The sequence below is a fragment of the Lemur catta genome, chromosome 3, assembly GCF_020740605.2.
Source record: "Lemur catta isolate mLemCat1 chromosome 3, mLemCat1.pri, whole genome shotgun sequence".
In the NCBI taxonomy this organism is placed as follows: domain Eukaryota; kingdom Metazoa; phylum Chordata; class Mammalia; order Primates; family Lemuridae; genus Lemur; species Lemur catta.
In genome coordinates this window covers 124,027,985-124,045,752 of record NC_059130.1, presented here as the reverse complement: position 1 = coordinate 124,045,752, position 17,768 = coordinate 124,027,985, and the positions used below count along the sequence as shown (strand labels likewise).

Below are 17,768 nucleotides of genomic sequence, written 5' to 3'. Positions count from 1 at the left end.
TGACTGCTCCATGTCTGCAGCCTCAGCCCCAGACCCAAGCCTGCCCTGGGGGGACCCTGCCCACTTCTGTTCCCCTCCTGCAGCCTCTGGGTCTAGCCCAGTGCCTGCACATAGTAGGTCCTCAATACAGAGCCCCTGAGTGAGAAAATAGCACTTTTCCCTCTGGCAGGGACACTGTGGAGATAGGATGTGTCACTCCTCAATAGTGTCTCCTCGAGGAACTGTCAGACCCTGGACAGGGAAGGGAGAGCGGAATCAGGGTGGCAGCTGACATCCGGGGGGCACAGCATGGGGACACGTTCCCACCCGCCTCAGCGAAGGGCTTTGTGCACGCGCCATGCTGCTGCTGCCTGACAGCACAGCCCCGGATGGCAGGTGCGGAGGAGGTGTCCCCGTGAGTGACTGTTGTGGCTGCAGGTGCCAAGGGGCAGCTTCCATCCGAAAGCAGATTCTCAGGGCCGACCTTTTTGTGCATCGTGCAAACAAGGCAGGGAGCTCAAAGCGCAAAGCTCGGCCGGGACGCACGTCCAGTCAGCCCCAGGCTCGGTCAGGTTCATGATAGATTGATCACTGCCTGCCCCACGACCGCTTGTATCTGCGACCACCCACGGTACGGGGCCTTCCCGCTGGTGTCGCACGGCGTGCAGACGGGCGGGCCCCTGTGGCAGCAGGCGGCATCCGGGGATCCCTTGCTCCTTTCTGTGTTGGCTGCGAAGGGCGTGCTCAGACCTGCTCCTCACAGCTGGGGCCGCTGGACGGTGCATCCGTCCTGGACTAGGTTTGACATTGAGACATCACTGGAAATAAGTCGGTGACAGGGGCTGGACCCACAGGGAGGCAGGTGTCCCGTGCTCTGGGGTCCCATCTGTCTAACTCCGATAGGTGTCAGGGAGACGGGCAGTGCCGGGACTTTCTGACTGGCCACAGCATTGGTTCAGTCCACGGAATGCCGTGGGGCTCCCGGCCAGGGGGAGGAGCCACCGTCCTCTGAGCACCTGCTGCATGCAGTGTCCTCACCTGGCGCCTTCCTCCCAGGGCTGCTCTCGGTCCAGCACCCTGGTGTCCCAGGGGCCTGGTCTGCCCAGCGGGGCCCGCGAGGGCCCAGGGCCGGGCCTCGCCCAGGAGGGAGGTACAGCAGGGCCTGTGGAGGGAGAGCCTCACTGTTCACACAGAGGTTTGATCCATTCACCGTTTTATGGGCTAAATACAGCTTCTGTGAGGACTGTGGGTGCTGGTGGCATGGGCGAGTGATCCGAACTTCCTGGCTGACACGTGGGGCCCGGGGCCCCCCTGCCAGGCTCAGGCCCTCAGAGGGCCGGCCTTGGTGGCAGAAGACCCCTCTGCCCATCTGAAGCCTCCCTTGACCACGGGCACCACGTGGGTGTCCCTTCCCAGGCCTCGGCACTGAGCTGGCTCTCCCAGCACGTCCTTTGTGGAAATATCAGAATGACCAGGGAGGTAACTGGAAGAAATGGGTCATTTCCACATCAGCCACTGAGCTCAGAGCTGAGCATTCCCGGCGTCTGTTCTTAGAGATGCGTGGAAGATTCTGCCCGTGTGTCCTGCGTGTGTGAGTGCGCACGCGTGTGTGCTCCTGCTTTGAAAGCTGCCCTGGGGGTTTGGAACGGAACCCTCTCTCTGAGGGGTTTGCATTTCCCCAGGACCCTCCTTTCCGCCCGGGAGAAGGTGCCGCCTGTCCAAGAGCAGACCCGATCCCCCGCGTCTGGGGTACGGGCCAGGAGCCACGTGTCCTCCACCCCAGTTCAGCGTCCTGGTCACCGCTGCCTGCTGGGCCACGGTCTCTGAATGTGAGTCAGAGGGACCAGATGGCCGGGCCTGGCTCCCGTGTGTAACCCAGTTCGCAGCGTTCAGTTCGATTCAGAAATGCGTGTCAAGCCTCCTCTGCTGTCCACGGGGGCGACTGTGCAGGCCCCAGCATCACTGGTGCGTGTGGTCACACGTGTACACATGGGGCAAGGGCTGCCCATCTGGCCTCACGCCGGCCCCACACTGAGGGCCTCCCTGGGGTCCTGGGGTCCTCTGGGACAGCATCACAAGCTTTTTCTTCCAGGGCCGGGTGTAAACCTGTTAGACTTACAGGCCGCGCAGAGTCTGTGCAGAATGTGCCATCAGGATGCTCTGAAGCCAGCTGTTGGGTAGACGGTGATTTTGGAAACTTGGGGTGAGGGCTCTGAGCCCTCTTGTCTCAGTCTAACCAATCCCCCCAGGTGCCCGAGCCTCTGGAAAGCCATCAACGTGGAGGACAACCCCACTGCCAGGGGACAGGTTTCCAAGCTCTCGGCCACCTTGCTGCGCCCCCAGCCGCCCGGGACCCCGGGTCTGAAAGGGCAGCATTTGTCCCCCAGGCGGAGTAGCAGGACAGGCTGAGATCTGGCCGGGGAGGTGGCGCTGAGAAGGGAAAGCAGGTGGCTGCCCCCGCGGCGTTCAGAGCCCGGTGGTGTGGTGCTCTGGGTCCCATCTTGGCACCCTGTGTCCTCAGGTTCTCAGAGAAGGTTCTCCACTTTCTGGTGTGGCCAACCTAGGGGTGACAATGTGGCTGAGCCCAGGCTCAGGGCTGTGAGTGCAACTTCAGGCCCCATCTGGAGCCCATCACCAGCAAGATGCATGTGAGGAGCCCCAAGTCTCTCCAGACCTCGGCGCCAGGCCACTGGCCACCCCGCGTGGAGGACTCCTCTCCCCCTGGGGGCTGTGTGGGAAGCAGCCGGGCTCAGGGCCTGGAGCTGCCACTCGATTTGAATCCTGTGCACGCTGTGTCTCAGCTGTGTGTTCAGTAAAGGGTTAACCCTGCCCAAATGTCCTTTCCCTCAGCTCCTGGGAGGTGACCTCCCAGGCCTTGGAACGTCATGCCTGGTAAGAGGGTCTCTGTGTATCTGGGGGCCTTGGGCCGGGCCCAATAGTCTAACAGGGTGACTTGTGATGGGAACCTTGGGCCACACGTATTGGCTCAGCCTCCAGAAGGGCTGGATACTGAGGTCACCGTGCGGGTGGTCAGCTGTGTGGCAGAGCCCCAGCACAAGCTCTGGACACCGAGGTTCCAGGGAACGTCCGTGTTTGGCAGTGCCTCACGCATGTTGCTGGGGGAAGTTAGTGCCATCCACATGCCTCTGCTGGAAGGTGACGTCAGGGAGCTCACACCTGGTCTCTCCTGGACTCTGTCCCGTGACCTCTCCCGCTGTGATAAATCACAATCATGAGAACAGGAGCTTTCCTGGGCTCTGTGCATCCCCCTAGTGAATTGTTTACCCTGAGGTGGCCTTGGGGACCCCTGAATCACACTGTACAACAATGAAAAAATCCCTTAACCTCCCTCTGGACTTGGGGGGCATCTTGCACCCACCCCATGGGGCTGTAGAGTGAGCTGTGCACACTGATCCACTTAGATCAAGGCTTGGCGCACTTGACCCTTCAAGTTAGGGTCACTTAGCCACGTGGGTCAACTCCACAGAAGCTGCAGGCAGGCGGTCCCTTGCCTTCTCCCCCAGCCCTGGCTTTGTCACTGATGAGGAAAGGACTGGAGGGAGAAGGGGCATGAAGGGGAAAGGACCAGAGATAGAAGCCACTGTGACCCTCTTGCCCAAGGCCTCTTGTCCTCAGCACTGTTGACAGTTGGGCCAGATCATCCCTCCTTATGGGGTTTTCTCGTGCCTTGTAGGATGTTTACCGGCATCTTTGGCTTCCACCTGCTATATGCCAGTAGAACAACCCTCTGCCCCAGTGTGACAATCAAGAACATCTCCAGACAGGGCCAATGACCTAGCTGAGGACCACTGCTCTACTTCCTCTGGTCCTTTGGGGTGATTCCTTGAGGACCCCCTCGCACGGTGGTGTTGTTGTAACGAAGCTGAGGCCTTTGAGATGTCAGCACAGCTGTTTCCTTGGTGGGGGCTCCATTTCTCCAGTGTCTGGTCCTGTCCCCGGGCGGAGGCACTTCTGACGAGAGGAGACCTGATCTCTGCAGAGTCTTGGCTGGAGCCCCTCCCTGGGCTGGGCCAGCACTCACTGTGATGGTTAATTTTATGTGTCGACTTCACTGGGCTAAGAGGTGCCCAGACAGCTGGCAAAACACTATTTCGGGGTGCATTTGTGGGGTGCTTCTGGGAGAGGTTCCACATGAATCAGTAGCCCGAGTAAGGAAGGTCCACCTTCACCCCTGTGTGTGGGCATCTTCTCCTCTCCCGAGGGCCCAAATTGAGCCGAAAGGCAGAAAAAGAGCAAATCCTCTGTCTGACTTTCTCTCCTTGAGCTGGGACATCCCTCTTCTCCTCCCCTTGGCCTTGGGCTGAATTATACCACGGGCTTCCCTGGTTCTCCCGCTTGCAGACGGCGCAGCACACGACTTCTCGGCCTGAGTAATCACGTGAGCCAGTTCCCATAATAAATTTCTTATATGTCTCTCTCTATATTTTATTGATTCTATTTCTCTAGAGAACCCTGACTATACACTCGCCCTGTGGAAGGCTCTGCAGGGTCACTTGGAAAATGGCACACTTCTTTGTGTCCCTGCCATAAAAGCTGGTGGCCTTGTTTTTTTTTTGTGAATATCCCAGTTTTAGAAGGTGCATTTTCTCTTGTGAGCCTGCCCCAGGAGGTGAGCAGCTGCCTCAGAAGGAGCCTAAACCTTGAAGTGGCTCCAACTCAGGCGAGCCAGGCTGGCCTCTCACCTGTCCCCTGGTGGTGCACACCGAGAGCTTCCCCTCCCTCGGGGCGGCACGTTCCTGGAGACTCTTTCTCAAGGACTGCTGTGAAGCTGACATTTTGCAGGTCTTTGTGGGAAAGTAATGGCTTCTTTGTGATGGAATTGGCACTCTGGGTGCCCAGTGTCACCTGTCACCTATTAGACTCATCCCTGCAAGGCAGACATCCTTGTGTCCAGTGATCACGGGTCTTTGCATAATGCAGGCACCCGAGACCCCAGCCTTGTGAAATGAGCTACGATAAGGACAGAAGTGTCACCCTTTGCCTTGGCAAATTCCAGGACCACTGTTCCTGCTCCCACCCGAGTGCGCCAGCCAGCGTGCCCCACCCCCGCCCGTGCTAGAAAGAAAGCCCTGACGGTTATTCTCGCCATGGACAATGGCCCGCGCTCAACGTGGCTTCATTTAATAAGACCTCGCTCAGACTCAGAGATGGATTACCAACTTCCACATCAATCTTCGGGGCCTGATCTTATTACAAACCACCACAAATACAACCATAAAAACCCTATTGATTGATGCGGAGCTTGGTGATCCATCTGTCCCCATCCATTATTCCGGGTATAATTTTTCATTATCTGGGTGGCAGCTGATTCCTAGCACATTAGTATACTGTGGCAATTACCAGGTGCAGAAAGAGCCCCTAAATTAGCAGGAACAATAACACCTGTCAGGAAGGGGAAGCAAGAGTCCCCACACGGCACGCGGCTGCGCCCTGGGACCATGGCGGGATTGCAAAGAGTCTGGAGATGGGATTCAGTACTGACCTTGGAAGTGGAGAGGAGAAAGGTTGTTTTGTTTTTTCCTTTCTTGGGGGTGTAGCATGTATGTTTCCCTCGAGGTGACAAGATTGTCAACCCGGTCACGGCCCGCCTGACAGCTGGTGTGGAGATTGCTCACAGACTGCCTCGCCCAGGGTCAGTGGGGCTGACGGGACAGATGTTCCGCAGCCACCGGGGACTTGGTCAGAGGACTGTTATCAAGGGTGTGAGTGCTGAGCGACAATGGGGAGGAGGAGAGAAGTTGGGGGAATGTCCTCCCAGAATGGTGCTCTTGGCACGGTTTGGGGAAAGCCCTTTCCAGAAACGGAGAAGATATGGTCTCTCTCCACACAGTGATTCCGCGATCTTCACATTCCTATTTTTCACAAGATGCAGTTTCTTTTCAGCTTGGGGAAAATTGAGACAGACACGTGGCTGAGATGTGTCTAAGGGCCCTTGAAGGGATTAGGTTGGTAAGTTTCTCCATGAGTGATGGTCTCCAAAAGTCAAGGATCCTGTCCAGTTGACTTCTCCAGGGGAACCCCCGAGCAAAGAGATCCACTATCCAGGTGCTTCACGTGCAAAATCCCGGCAGGGTGAGGCTGCCTGCTGCTGGGTGCCACGGCCCCAGGGTCAGCGAGAAGCGTGGGTGTCCCTGACACCACCTGCCAGTGGCCAGTGAAAACCCGGCAGTGAGGAAGCCTGTGACGACGGAGTGGCAGGTTCTAGCCTGTCCAGATAAAGGTGGCAGTTTGATTCCCAGCTTTAAGTAATCATTCAAAACAGATAAATACTTTTACTGATTTACAAACTGAGCCACCTTTGGCTATTCATCCAAATCAGGAGTCTGCAAACCATGGTCCATGGGCCAAATATGGCTGCTAATTTGTAAACAAAATGTTCTCAGGACATAGACCATGCTATGGCTGCTTTTGTGCTGTAGTGGCAGAAGTAAGCAGCTGTGACAGAGAACACACCGTCTGCAAGGCCTAAATTATTTCCTCTTCGGTCCTTTAAGAGAACGTTTTCCTACCTGGAACCCACAAGAATACTTAATGGACTCACACAGATGAGGAAACTACTCCTGGCATTTGGAGAGAACTAAATGACAGGACAGATGCTTTCAACACTGCACAACTTCTCACATGTTGTTCTGTTCCTCTAAGTAGGCGACCTTCCAAAGAGAGGAAATGACGAGACATCTTTATGGATTTTCCAGATTTCAACCTGCTTCCTCCAAATACTATTTAGGCCACACGTCCAAAGGCCCAGTCCTCGTTCAACCACCAAGACCCTGTGGTCCGTGGGTTCTGCTTGTAGTCGTGGCTCCTTAGGCAGGAGCCCAGCCACTCGTCAGAACCCATGGGCCAGGCCTGGGAGCACAAGGCTGTCTGCTTTGCAAGAAAAGTAGGTAAATGGCAGTAAAATGTTTACCTAATCAATTTAATATCAGAATATGGCTACCGATATGCTGAAATTGGATTTAGACATTTGATTTTCTCAGGGACTCCAGAGCAGAGAATTGCTTTTTGTCCTGGCTCTGTAAGGTGACCAGGGAAAGGTCATTTTACTTCTCTAGCATGGACTCCTGCTCGGTCGGGCAAGTGTAAAACATGTGGAGTGGGGGTGGATGAAATTGATCACAGTGTGTAGACTTAGCAAGGTGTCAGCATAAAGAGATCATTCCGGAAAGCGTAGCTGCTGCGTTATTGTATGTTGGCCCAGAGCCTCTTAGCTGGTTATTAACCACATATTGCATCCTTCACATTTTAATCTGGAAAGTCTGATGAAGAAAATTCATACAGAAGGCAGAAGGGCCTTCAGAACAAGGCAGATGTAGGAAAGTCAAAATTACTTTTGTTCCTGTTCCCCTGGTTTCTTATTTTCGACTTCTCAGTTTTAAGCTTAATAATACGTCACACAGCTAGGACGCCGTGTCATGCAGGGTGTGAAGGGCGTGGGTATAAAGAGGATGATTTGGTCTCCTTCTTCAGGTGCTCAGAAGCTCACAAGGACCTCAGGCCAAGGGCTGTCCTGCTCCTAGCTGCTCCTAGCGTCATCAGTAAGAGTGTCCCTTGATGCAACCATTGCCCCTGTGGGCCTCATTTCTTTGATCTATCAGAAAAGGAGAATCGATGCTTCCCCATGCTCCCTGCGAATGTGGACAGAAGGGAGTTCACCACCTAAGACACAGCCGGTCATGAAACTCCTCCCTTCCCAGGACTTTGGCCACGGCAAAGATTCCAACCAGTAGGAGAATTCCCGCAGCAATGAGATGAGGCCCTGGGCCTCCTCTGGTCCACAGATGTTTGAGACACAGTGTTCTACTCCTGTAAGGACACTGTGCCCCCAGCTGGGCTTGGCCTCTCAGGTTGAACCCTTCCCCACCGCTGCCTTTGTGGCTCACCCCTGCCCTCTTTGCTCTTTTATGTCACCCACCTATGAAGGTGTTGAGTTCTCCAGCTTTGGCCTAGACAATGGCAGGTGCAGTCCAAGAAGCAAAGATCTAGTCCTCACCATGGGGGTTGGGATGTGACTTGCCAAGAGTGGGCTGAGAGGGTCCTGGTGGGCCCAGAACACTGCTGGGGAAACCTGCCATGGAGGAGGTGTTGGGGCATAGGTGCCTGTGTCTGTGATTGTAGAAGCTCATTCCTTCCCAGGAATGTAGAAGGGAAAGGGACAGCCTCTGCCTGGAAGGAGGGAGGAGGGAGGAGGGAGGCCATCGGGTCAAAGCCAACCCTGTGGTTAACCAAGTCTGAGTTCAGAATAATATGACTGCTGTTGGTATGGGCTATGGAGCCAAGAGATCCCATGTAATCTGAGGAATTTAAACAACCTCACCCAGATAGTTTTCACTTTCGTAAGTGTTGCTGAGAATATCTCCCTCTGAGAGTTGTTATCAGGAATAAATTGAGTAATAACACACATGAAAATTGCTACCACTTGTTGAGTATATCAGTGATAACCATCACCATCACCACCATAACTGTTATCACCATCACTGTTATCATCACCATCATCACCACCATCACTACCATCACCAGCACCATCCTCATCATCACCATCATCACCATCACCATCACCACCATCACCATCAGCATCACCACCATCACCATTGCCACCACCACCATTGCCATCACCATCACCACCATCACTGCCACCACCACCATCACCACCACCACCATCACTGCCACCATCACCACCATCACCATCACCACCACCACCATCACCACCACCACCATCGCCATCACCACCACCACCATCACCACCACCGCCATCACCACCACCGCCATCACCACCACCACCATCACTGCCACCATCACCACCATCACCATCACCACCACCACCATCACCACCACCACCATCGCCATCACCACCACCACCATCACCACCACCGCCATCACCACCACCGCCATCACCACCACCACCATCACTGCCACCATCACCACCATCACCATCACCACCACCACCATCACCACCACCATCATCGCCATCACCACCACCGCCATCACCACCACCGCCATCACCACCACCACCATCACTGCCACCATCACCACCATCACCATCACCACCACCACCATCACCACCACCATCATCGCCATCACCACCACCGCCATCACCACCACCGCCATCACCACCACCACCATCACCACCACCATCACCATCACCACCACCATCACCACCACCACCATCACCACCACCATCACCACCACCACCATCACCACCATCACCACCACCACCATCACCACCATCACCACCACCATCACTACCATCCCCACCACCACCACCACCACCATCACCATCACTATCGTCACCACAACCACCATCACCATCACTATCGTCACCACAACCACCATCACCATCACTATCGTCACCACAACCACCATCACCATCACTATCGTCACCACAACCACCATCACCATCACCACCACACCACCACCATCACCATCACTATCGTCACCACAACCACCACCACCATCACTATCGTCACCACAACCACCATCACCGTTGTAACCATCATCATGACCATCGGCAGCAACAGCCTCCTTATCACAGGAAGCACAGACACAGGGTGAGCACATTCTCTTGGTGACAGCACGGCTGTCTCTTGACTGGGCTGCAGGGAGTGTGTGGGTGGAGAACAAGAGGAGACTGAGGGGCAAACCACCCCCAAGGCTGTCCATCCTTGCCAACCCTTCCTATGGCCACAAGACCTGAGTTGGGTCCCAGGGAACTTGGTGCAGAGGTGGGGCTACTGGGGCTGGTGGGCACTCCGTCGTTGGCGGGGTTGATTGTGGTCCCTGTGGCTAACCTAGCTTTCAACCCCACTGGCCAGCCAGTTTAGCAGTCCTGGAGGAGGGAAACTCACCCAGAGGTTCACAACAGGTGCCACAAATGTGGTGTGTGTGACGTCATTCACCGGAACGAGCAGTGAAGGCTGCAACTTTACAGAACAGGCTCCAGAGCAGCTGTTCCCTGCGGGGCGGCCCCCAGCCGATCTGGTCACCACTGGCACTGAGGGCACACAGTAGGTGCACAAAACACATTCTCGAATCAGCGGATTAAAGAGGGATTCAGGGAGACCCGCTATTTCCCTGATGGTGCTTACCCTGTGGGTTCAGGAGGGGACTCCCTCATGACAAACAGCAGTTGCCCCCAAAGAGGGGGAAATTGGGAGACAAAGCTGGTTTTCTGGTCATGCCAACTTTTAATCATTTATTAACAATCTCCCCACGAGGATGACACTCAGCAGAGAGGTGACATTTTTTTGTGAGACTGTGTCCTTGGGAGACTGCTGGGCAAGTCGTGACACTCTGAAGTCCGCCATGCTGAAAAGGCCCACGCGGTGTTCTTCCCGCAGCGGCCCGCCAGGTGGGTCAGGTGTGATGGGCGGGCCTATGCCAAGTGGACACTAAGATCTGGGACCCGGGAAGACCGGACAGTTGCTCAGACAAGTCCAGTGAAGAGCCCGGGCAGACAGGCAGGTTGGCAGGGCGAGCTGCTGCCACCTGCAGGCCCTGCAAGCTCCCCCGCTGCTCTCCTGCCCCCGCTCCCCAGGTGGGGCTGTCCCTGATAGCAGGACACAGCCAGAGCCGTGCACCTTCCTGGTGGCCCTGACTGTGAAGTCAGCCAGGGGACGCCCCTAGTGCCCGTGTCCCAGGGAAGATGGGACAGACGTGTGGTCAGGATGGATCGCAGCCTGTGGCGAGCCTGCCTTCCCGCCTCTCGCCCCGCGTCTGTGGTTGGTGGCAGATGTCTCAGGAGGGATGGGGACAGAGAGAGGGATGGGAGAGGATTCCCATGTGCAGGGGCTCGCATGCAGCACACGGCCGGGGCTCTGGCTGTCCCGCTCTGACGCACTGGTCCTCCTGTCCCCATCCTGCTAGTTCCAGTGCTGTCCCCGTCCTGCCGGTTCCAGTGCCGTCTCCGTCCTGCTGGTTCCAGTGCCACAGCCCCATTCAGGGGGTGCTCAGGGCAGCAAGGCCGCACCGTCGACTTTCCTTCCTGGACCTTTTATTCCTGGGATCGCATCAGGCAGTGAACTTCTTAGAGAGGACCCTGGAAAGAGGGCGGAGCCCCAGTGATCACTGTGCCCCGGGTCTGCAAGGGTGTCACCCATGTGCTCCTCCTCCCCACGTCCCCAGTAAGTCCTGGGCCATCCTGGCTCCTCCGGGTCAGGCCAGACATTGCTGCCACTCACAGGCCATCACCTCTGGTGCTCACGGCTCCAGCATCAAGGAGCAGAACTTGCCCAGGGTAAAGGAGAGAAGGGACATGGGACAGGTCCTCAGGGAATGTCTCAGCTGGAGCTTAGCTGTCACCAAGTAAAGGCTGCAGGTGAAGGGCTCCGCAGGTACAAGAAAGGACACAGCCGCCCTCGGATCAGGTCACGGCGTGGGGGTGAAGAGGGCGGTGGGGATGGGGGGGCCAGAGCTGGAGCCTCCTTCCCGGACCCCAGGTGGGAACAGCCTCGGTGCCCGTGGCGCCACCATCCTCCTGGCCATGTGTTGGGAAAGAGACCCGAGTGCCTGCCACGTTGTCACAAGACTGCTGTGGATGGGCGCTGGCACCCACAGCCATGTTGGGGGCTGCCCCGCCCTCCCTGGCACCCCGTCCCCGCGAGCCGGTCTCACGCACGCCCTCCCGCTCTCTCCTCCAGGTCTGGCCGTGCATCAGGTCATCACCATCACCGTCTCGCTCATCATGGTCATAGCTGCTCTCATCACAACTCTTGTCTTAAAAAATTGGTAAGGCTCCTCGGCCCTTGTGGCCTGGACATGGGGGGCTGCGGGGGTCCCCGGGGAGGTGCACCCAGAAAGGCCCCTCTTTTCCAAGCCCAGCCTGCTCCGCCGGCTTCCGCCAGGGCAGTGGCCGCCACAGGCTGCTCACGCTCCACACCGGCCCGTGGGCGCTGCCTTCCTGGCGTAGCTTCCCGGGCTGCCTGGTGTCCCTGTTTCCAAAGTCTGTCTCTGGCTCCGAGTGAGCCTTTGGACATTGCCCACCCAGAGCACAATCCCCGCTTCTCATTTCCTCGGGACCTTCCCGGGAGAGGTAGGGACAGCGCCCCCGGCCAGCAGCCCTGCCGGCGGGATCCCACATGGCCCCTGCCGGCTCTGTGGCAGGTCGCTAGGCCAGCCCCATGTGTCACCCCCACGCCAGCCTCCCCCAGCCGCTCTGTCTGCTGAACTAGGTTACTGCTTTGCTGCAGGCGGCCTTTGCCTATTTCCTCCTGGAGACTGGCCTACTTTTAGGCTGGCCTTGCTGGGTGTACACACCTGACACACCCCTGAGAAAATCGGGGACTGCTGGGTAACCTGCTGCTCGAAAGCACCTCGGCGGCCCCACCTGCCCGCAGCCACTCCGCCAGCACCCGCGTCTCCTGTTAGCATCAAAGCTCACACTCCCTCGTAGAGCAGCGGACCACGGATCCCCTGCTGGCTGCAGACAGGGACAGGAAAGCAGGGCTGGAGCCTGGGATAACCGGAACCACACGGCGATGGGGAGAGCCGGGCTCTGGGGGCACAGGAGGCCCCCTCAGGGCAGGCTGTGGGAGGGTGGGGCCAGCATGACCCCAGAACAAACCGCCACCCCTCCCTGACCAGCAAAGTGAGACATCCAGGCTGCCTCCGGCCAGCACACTGGGCACCTTCCTGGGGACAGGCCATGAGGACAGCAGGCTGCTCACGGCAGGGATTGTTAGGAGGGGCCGGCTGGGCAAGGGGCTTCGGACCCCTGGATCGTAGGGACGTAAGAGGACAAATCCCACTGCCCGGCTCCCCGGGGGAGACAGCAGACTCAGTGGCCCATTCTGTGACATGGCCCGGCCTTCATCTTGCTTTTCCCACGCTTTTGAGTTTGTAGCAAACCTTCACGGGCCCCAGGGAGAACCACCCCAAGCGACGGACAGACGGGTTCCGGAACCTGGCCCTGCCCTGCAGGGAGCCTTTTCGGGTGGGGCCGGCTCTGTGTTTTGCATTCACCTGGTCACCTTCACTTGCAGGCCAGGCCTTCTGCTCCTGCACCCAGGGTGGCTCTGCTGGGAAGCCAGGCAGGGAACAGCCCGGTGCACAAGGAGCCCTCGCTGCACATGGCTCTGAGTGGGAAGGAGACGGGTGGGTGCGGGGAGTGTGGTGAGAATGGCACCCGGACAAGGGGAGACGCCACCGCCTGTCCTTCCTGTGGCCTTTTCACCCGAGTGGCATTTGGGCTCCCAGACTGTATCCTCGTCAAATCCCCGGACTGGCAAGGGTGGGCCCGTGGCCAGCCTGCATGGCCTCTGGAAGCCCCCTTGGTCCCGAGGATCTGGGGAATAAGGCAGGAACCAGGGTGCAGGCAGGATAGCCCCTGGGAAGACCCTGCAGGCCTCATTTCCAGCCTGTGAGCGTTCACCTGGGTGGGGCCGGGGACAAGGGCCTCCCAGCTCATCACCTGTCCCCAAAGATTGTTCCACAGGTAACCCATCCTAAAAGGACGGGACGGCTGTCCCCAAAGGCTTCTGCACACACCGGGCCTCACCACACACACACGGACCTAGTGTGGTTCTCCTCCCGCCGGGGCGCGGGAGACTGAATCGGCACCGCGTCTGCCCGACGCCAGGCCCGGCTCTGACACCACACAGCTCCCTCCCTCACCTCAGATGAATTCTCCCTGCTGTAATAGCCACATTTAAAATTCAGATTTTATTTTTAAAAACAGTTGATTGCTTGATTGTGGTTGATCTTTCTGAAGAGGCTGGGAATTACCACTTAATATTAAACGGTGTGTAACCCGGGCCTCGCGGCCAGAGCGGTTCTGGCCCCTGCCTGCCCCCACGCCGCCCCTCTCTTCCAGCTGTGCCCAGAGCGGGAACACACGGAGGAACAGCCACCAGCGGAAGACCAACCAGCAGGAGGAGAGCTGCCAGAACCTGACCGACTTCACCTCGGCCCGCGTGGCCAGCAGCCTGGACATCTTCACGGCCTACAACGAGACCCTCCAGTGTTCGCACGAGTGCGTCAGGGCGTCTGTCCCCGTGTACACCGACGAGACGCTGCGCCCGGCGGGGGAGTACAAGTCCACGTTCAATGGAAACCGGTAAGCTCGGGCGTGGGCCAGACCCCGAAGCCGCGAAGCTCCTGGCGGTCCGGACCCCAGAGCGTGGTGTGGCCGAGCGCTGGCCGTTGCTCTGTATCAGTCGTCCCGCAGACGGCTTTGCGGGGCCCAGCAGATGCAGGCAGCTAGTTTGGCAAAATGAGAGAGGCGGGGAGGTACCAACAGGGCTTTCCATTCTGAGAGACTGAGGCAGCCCAGCCCGACTCCCGTCTGGGCCCCTGTACTGGGCGGCGGGTGGACATGCGGCCACCCCAGCCCTTGCCACCACGCCCTGGGGCCAGACAGTGTGTTCATTCCCTCTGCCCCAGCTCAAAGCCAGCTATGAGGTCATTGGCCTCCTAAGCACCCACAGGTCACAAGTGCCCGGCCCCCAAAGTCAGGGTCTCTGCGCCCTGCCAGTAAAGTCAGCAGCAAACAGCAAAAGCACCAGCATCAACCAGACGCCTGGCCCAGACTTTTCTAGCAAATGTTCTTTCTTATTATTCACGTGCAATCCCTCAAAGAAGACAGACCCCACAGCCCTCTGAGGGAATAGTTAAGAAACCCTTGAGTCAGCTCCTGAAGGTTTTTCCAGAATTAAATTAAAATGTCAATAAGCTTCTTTTAAGTGGGCATACATTACGGTGTCATTTTGTAAATTAAAAAAAAAATGTCCGGCTGGGCTCGGTGGCTCACGCCTGTAATCCCAGCACTCTGGGAGGCTGAGGCGGGTGGATTGTTTGAGCTCAGGAGTTCGAGACCAGCCTGAGCAAGAGCGTGACCCCATCTCTACTAAAAATAGAAAGAAATTATCTGGCCAACTAAAAATATATAAGAAAAAATTAGCCGGGCATGGTGGCACATGCCTGTAGTCCCAGCTACTTGGGAGGCTGAGGCAGGAGGATCGCTTAAGCCCAGGAGTTTGAGGTTGCTGTGAGCTAGGCTGACTCCACGGCACTCACTCTAGCCCGGGCAACAGAGCGAGACTCTGTCTCAAAAAAAAAAAAAAAAAAACGTCCAACAACTGGAAAATCTTAGGAAGAAATGAGTGGGTCCCCAGGTGGCCTCCCAAGGCCCCTGTCAGCAGTAGGACCGGTGGCAGGGGACACTGCCCCAGGTCTCCTGACGCGGGTCCCTCTGAGAAAGGGACGGCTAAATGCTTGCTCCCGTTCAGTTTGCTGATTTGCTCGGGGACGGCAAAGACTGTGGCCCTAGCAGGGGATGGCTGAGGGGCTCGCTGCAGTGTCCAGAGTTAACCTGTCCTTGTCCCGTCAGCGAGAACGAGCAGATGTTCCTTAAATGCCCTCTCAGCTCACTTCTCCGTCTCCACGTCAGACTGGGTGGCATTGTCGGTCTCAGACGCCGTCTTCCCTTCCCGGGCAGGACACGGCACGGGAGGCTCACAGTGTTCTAAATGGCTTTGACTTTACACGCAGACATTCAGGGAGCTCCCTGGTGGCATCTCGGCCTTCCAGAAGGCCAGGTTCACAGAGACTTGGTGAAAGGATTGTCAAGCCACTTCCTTGAATGTGTGCTGGGGCTCAGGGTGGGCACCCTGGCCACCCAGAGCTTGGCCGTGGAGGCGGGGTGGGGTGTGGACTGGTCCTTGTGTTGTTTTGTTCCCCCCATGTCTGTGTCGGGTGGAGGGCCCTGTCCCAGCACAGGGTGGGCACAGCCAGAGCCCCCACACCCTGGCAGGGAACACCGGGCAGAGTGGGCGCTTGCTCTTTGGCCTCAGGTGATGCTCTGCTGGGTTTCACTGGCCTTGGGAAATGGCAGCTTAGTCTCAAGGGTGACAACCTATGGGGGAGACACTTCAGGAGCCAGGTGCTGTCCTTTCTGCCAGCTGCAACAAAGCACGTCCAACCTCTGCTATCAGAGGCAGGGCCCCCAGGCTCTGGGCTCCCCCTGCAGATTGAAAAACTGAAATCTGGAGCCAGCACAACCTCGCGGGATCGATCACCAGCCTCCTGCCTCCACTCCAAAGTCCCCGGTGCCGGATCCCTCAGCCGTGGTGTGTGCTCCAGAGCCCTCCAGGGTAGAAGGGCACGTGAGGCGTGAAGACCTCTCCCCACCGCAGAGAACAGGGTCCCTTCCCGATGAAGGCATTGGGGCCGTGCAGAGCACGATCTCCCCGGATTCCTGTCCGAGGCTGTGCTGTGCGGCTCTCGCCAGCCCGTCTCTCTGTCCCCACAGGCCCTCCTCCTCCGATCGGCATCTCATTCCCGTGGCCTTTGTGTCTGAGAAATGGTTTGAAATCTCCTGCTGACTGGCCGAAGCCTTTTTTACCTCCTGGGGGCAGGGCAGACGCCGCGTGTCTATTCCATGGTAGGTACCATCTTCGTGCCTCGGTTTCCCCTCTCCCCCACCCCCACCAATTCGGGATCACTGGGACCCTGCTGCACGTGGTGGGTGGAATTCCAGCGGCATCACCTTTCGGAATGGGAGCCGGGCGGCCGGGCTCTGCGTCTCCTGCTGCATTTGTTAGCGACGCCCCCACGTCCCCGCAGAGAGTGGCAGACGCTCTCGTGAACCCTGATTCAGTGTCACAACTGTCATCACCAGCGCCCGAGATTCCTCAGGACGGCCACGGCCAGCAAGGCCTGTGTGTTGGGGGGGGAATCATTTCTAGAAACAAGCTATAATCACGGTTCTCGTTTCCCTGGACAGGAAGAGACTGGGGCAGCCGCTAAGCAGGCAGGAATCGCAGCCCGTCACGTGTCTGCATGTGGGGAGCGGGGGCAGAGCAGAATTAAAACACAACTTTGAAATATAAAAATAAGAGATAAGAAAGAAAATGATAAAGAAAGAAAGTGAAGAGTTGAGACATCTACTAATTTGAAGCCAGGAACTGGTACCAAAACAGGATGAATTTTCCACGCTCTGCTAGATAGGAACATTTGGTTTGCTTTCAATGATATTAACTTTAATGCAGACGCTAAATTGCTTTCTCCTGTGCTGAGTCTCCTGCACACGCAGGCGGCTGCGGGGAGAGAGTGCTCCCCCCACCCACCCCCGGCTGCACACTCCACACCTCTGTGTGCACGGTCTGAAGATGCAACCCCAGGTTCCGTTTTTCTTTTACTTTTTCTTTTTGGTGCCAGGCTTTCTAAGGATCCTCATTTTGCTCGTGGACAGAGTCAGGCTTTTCTCCCCCCAGATATTCCTTCTGAACGTGACGTCAGACCCCTTCCCTGAGTAGGGAGCCCTGTTTCTAGGATGGGTGTCGACATTTAAAAATATTTTTTCTTACTCCTTGTTCACCTTCTGACACGGGGTGCTGAGCGGACAATGCCGTTGTCAGGGTGGGGTCGTGGGCCTGGCGATGGGCGTTCTGGGGACACCGCCCGCTGCACACAGCTGGGGGCCGGGAGCCGGCTGCAGTCAGGGAGCTGAGTGGGTCAGTTCCTAATCCTACACTAATGAATAGCACGTTTGCTCCAAATCAAATCTCCAGCCTTTCTCCCTGTCCCGAGCCAACATGTTCCGCCAACTGGCAAAGAAATGTAATTAGATTGGAACGAGAAGCCAGCCGCCCCGCAAAGGCCTTTGCCCAGTCTGCGTGGGCAAGGCAGGTGAGCCAGGCTGTCCCCACCATTCAGTGGCGGGCGCGGGGCCTGGCGCACCCACCAGGAGCATGTGCCTTTGCGTGCCTGCGACGGGCCTCCCCTCTGCAAGGCTCAGACAGAACCTTCTTTGGAGTCCAACCGAGCTAGCAACA

General features: G+C 57.3%; 1 protein-coding gene across 2 annotated transcripts in view; it reads left to right on the top strand.

Annotated features, from left to right (window-relative positions):
• AJAP1 (adherens junctions associated protein 1) overlaps positions 1-16,376 on the top strand; it is a 105,295-nt gene extending 88,919 nt beyond the window's left edge. Inside the window, exons 3-5 of one of the 2 annotated variants that reach the window (XM_045548682.1) lie at positions 11,637-11,724; positions 13,808-14,050; positions 16,244-16,376. In XM_045548682.1, coding sequence (XP_045404638.1) covers positions 11,637-11,724; positions 13,808-14,050; positions 16,244-16,316 — 404 coding nt within the window. In that variant the 3' untranslated portion in view covers positions 16,317-16,376. The remainder of the gene's footprint in view (positions 1-11,636; positions 11,725-13,807; positions 14,051-16,243) is intronic. The other variant, XM_045548683.1, reaches the window with a different exon arrangement.
• The last annotated feature ends 1,392 nt before the right edge of the window (positions 16,377-17,768 follow it).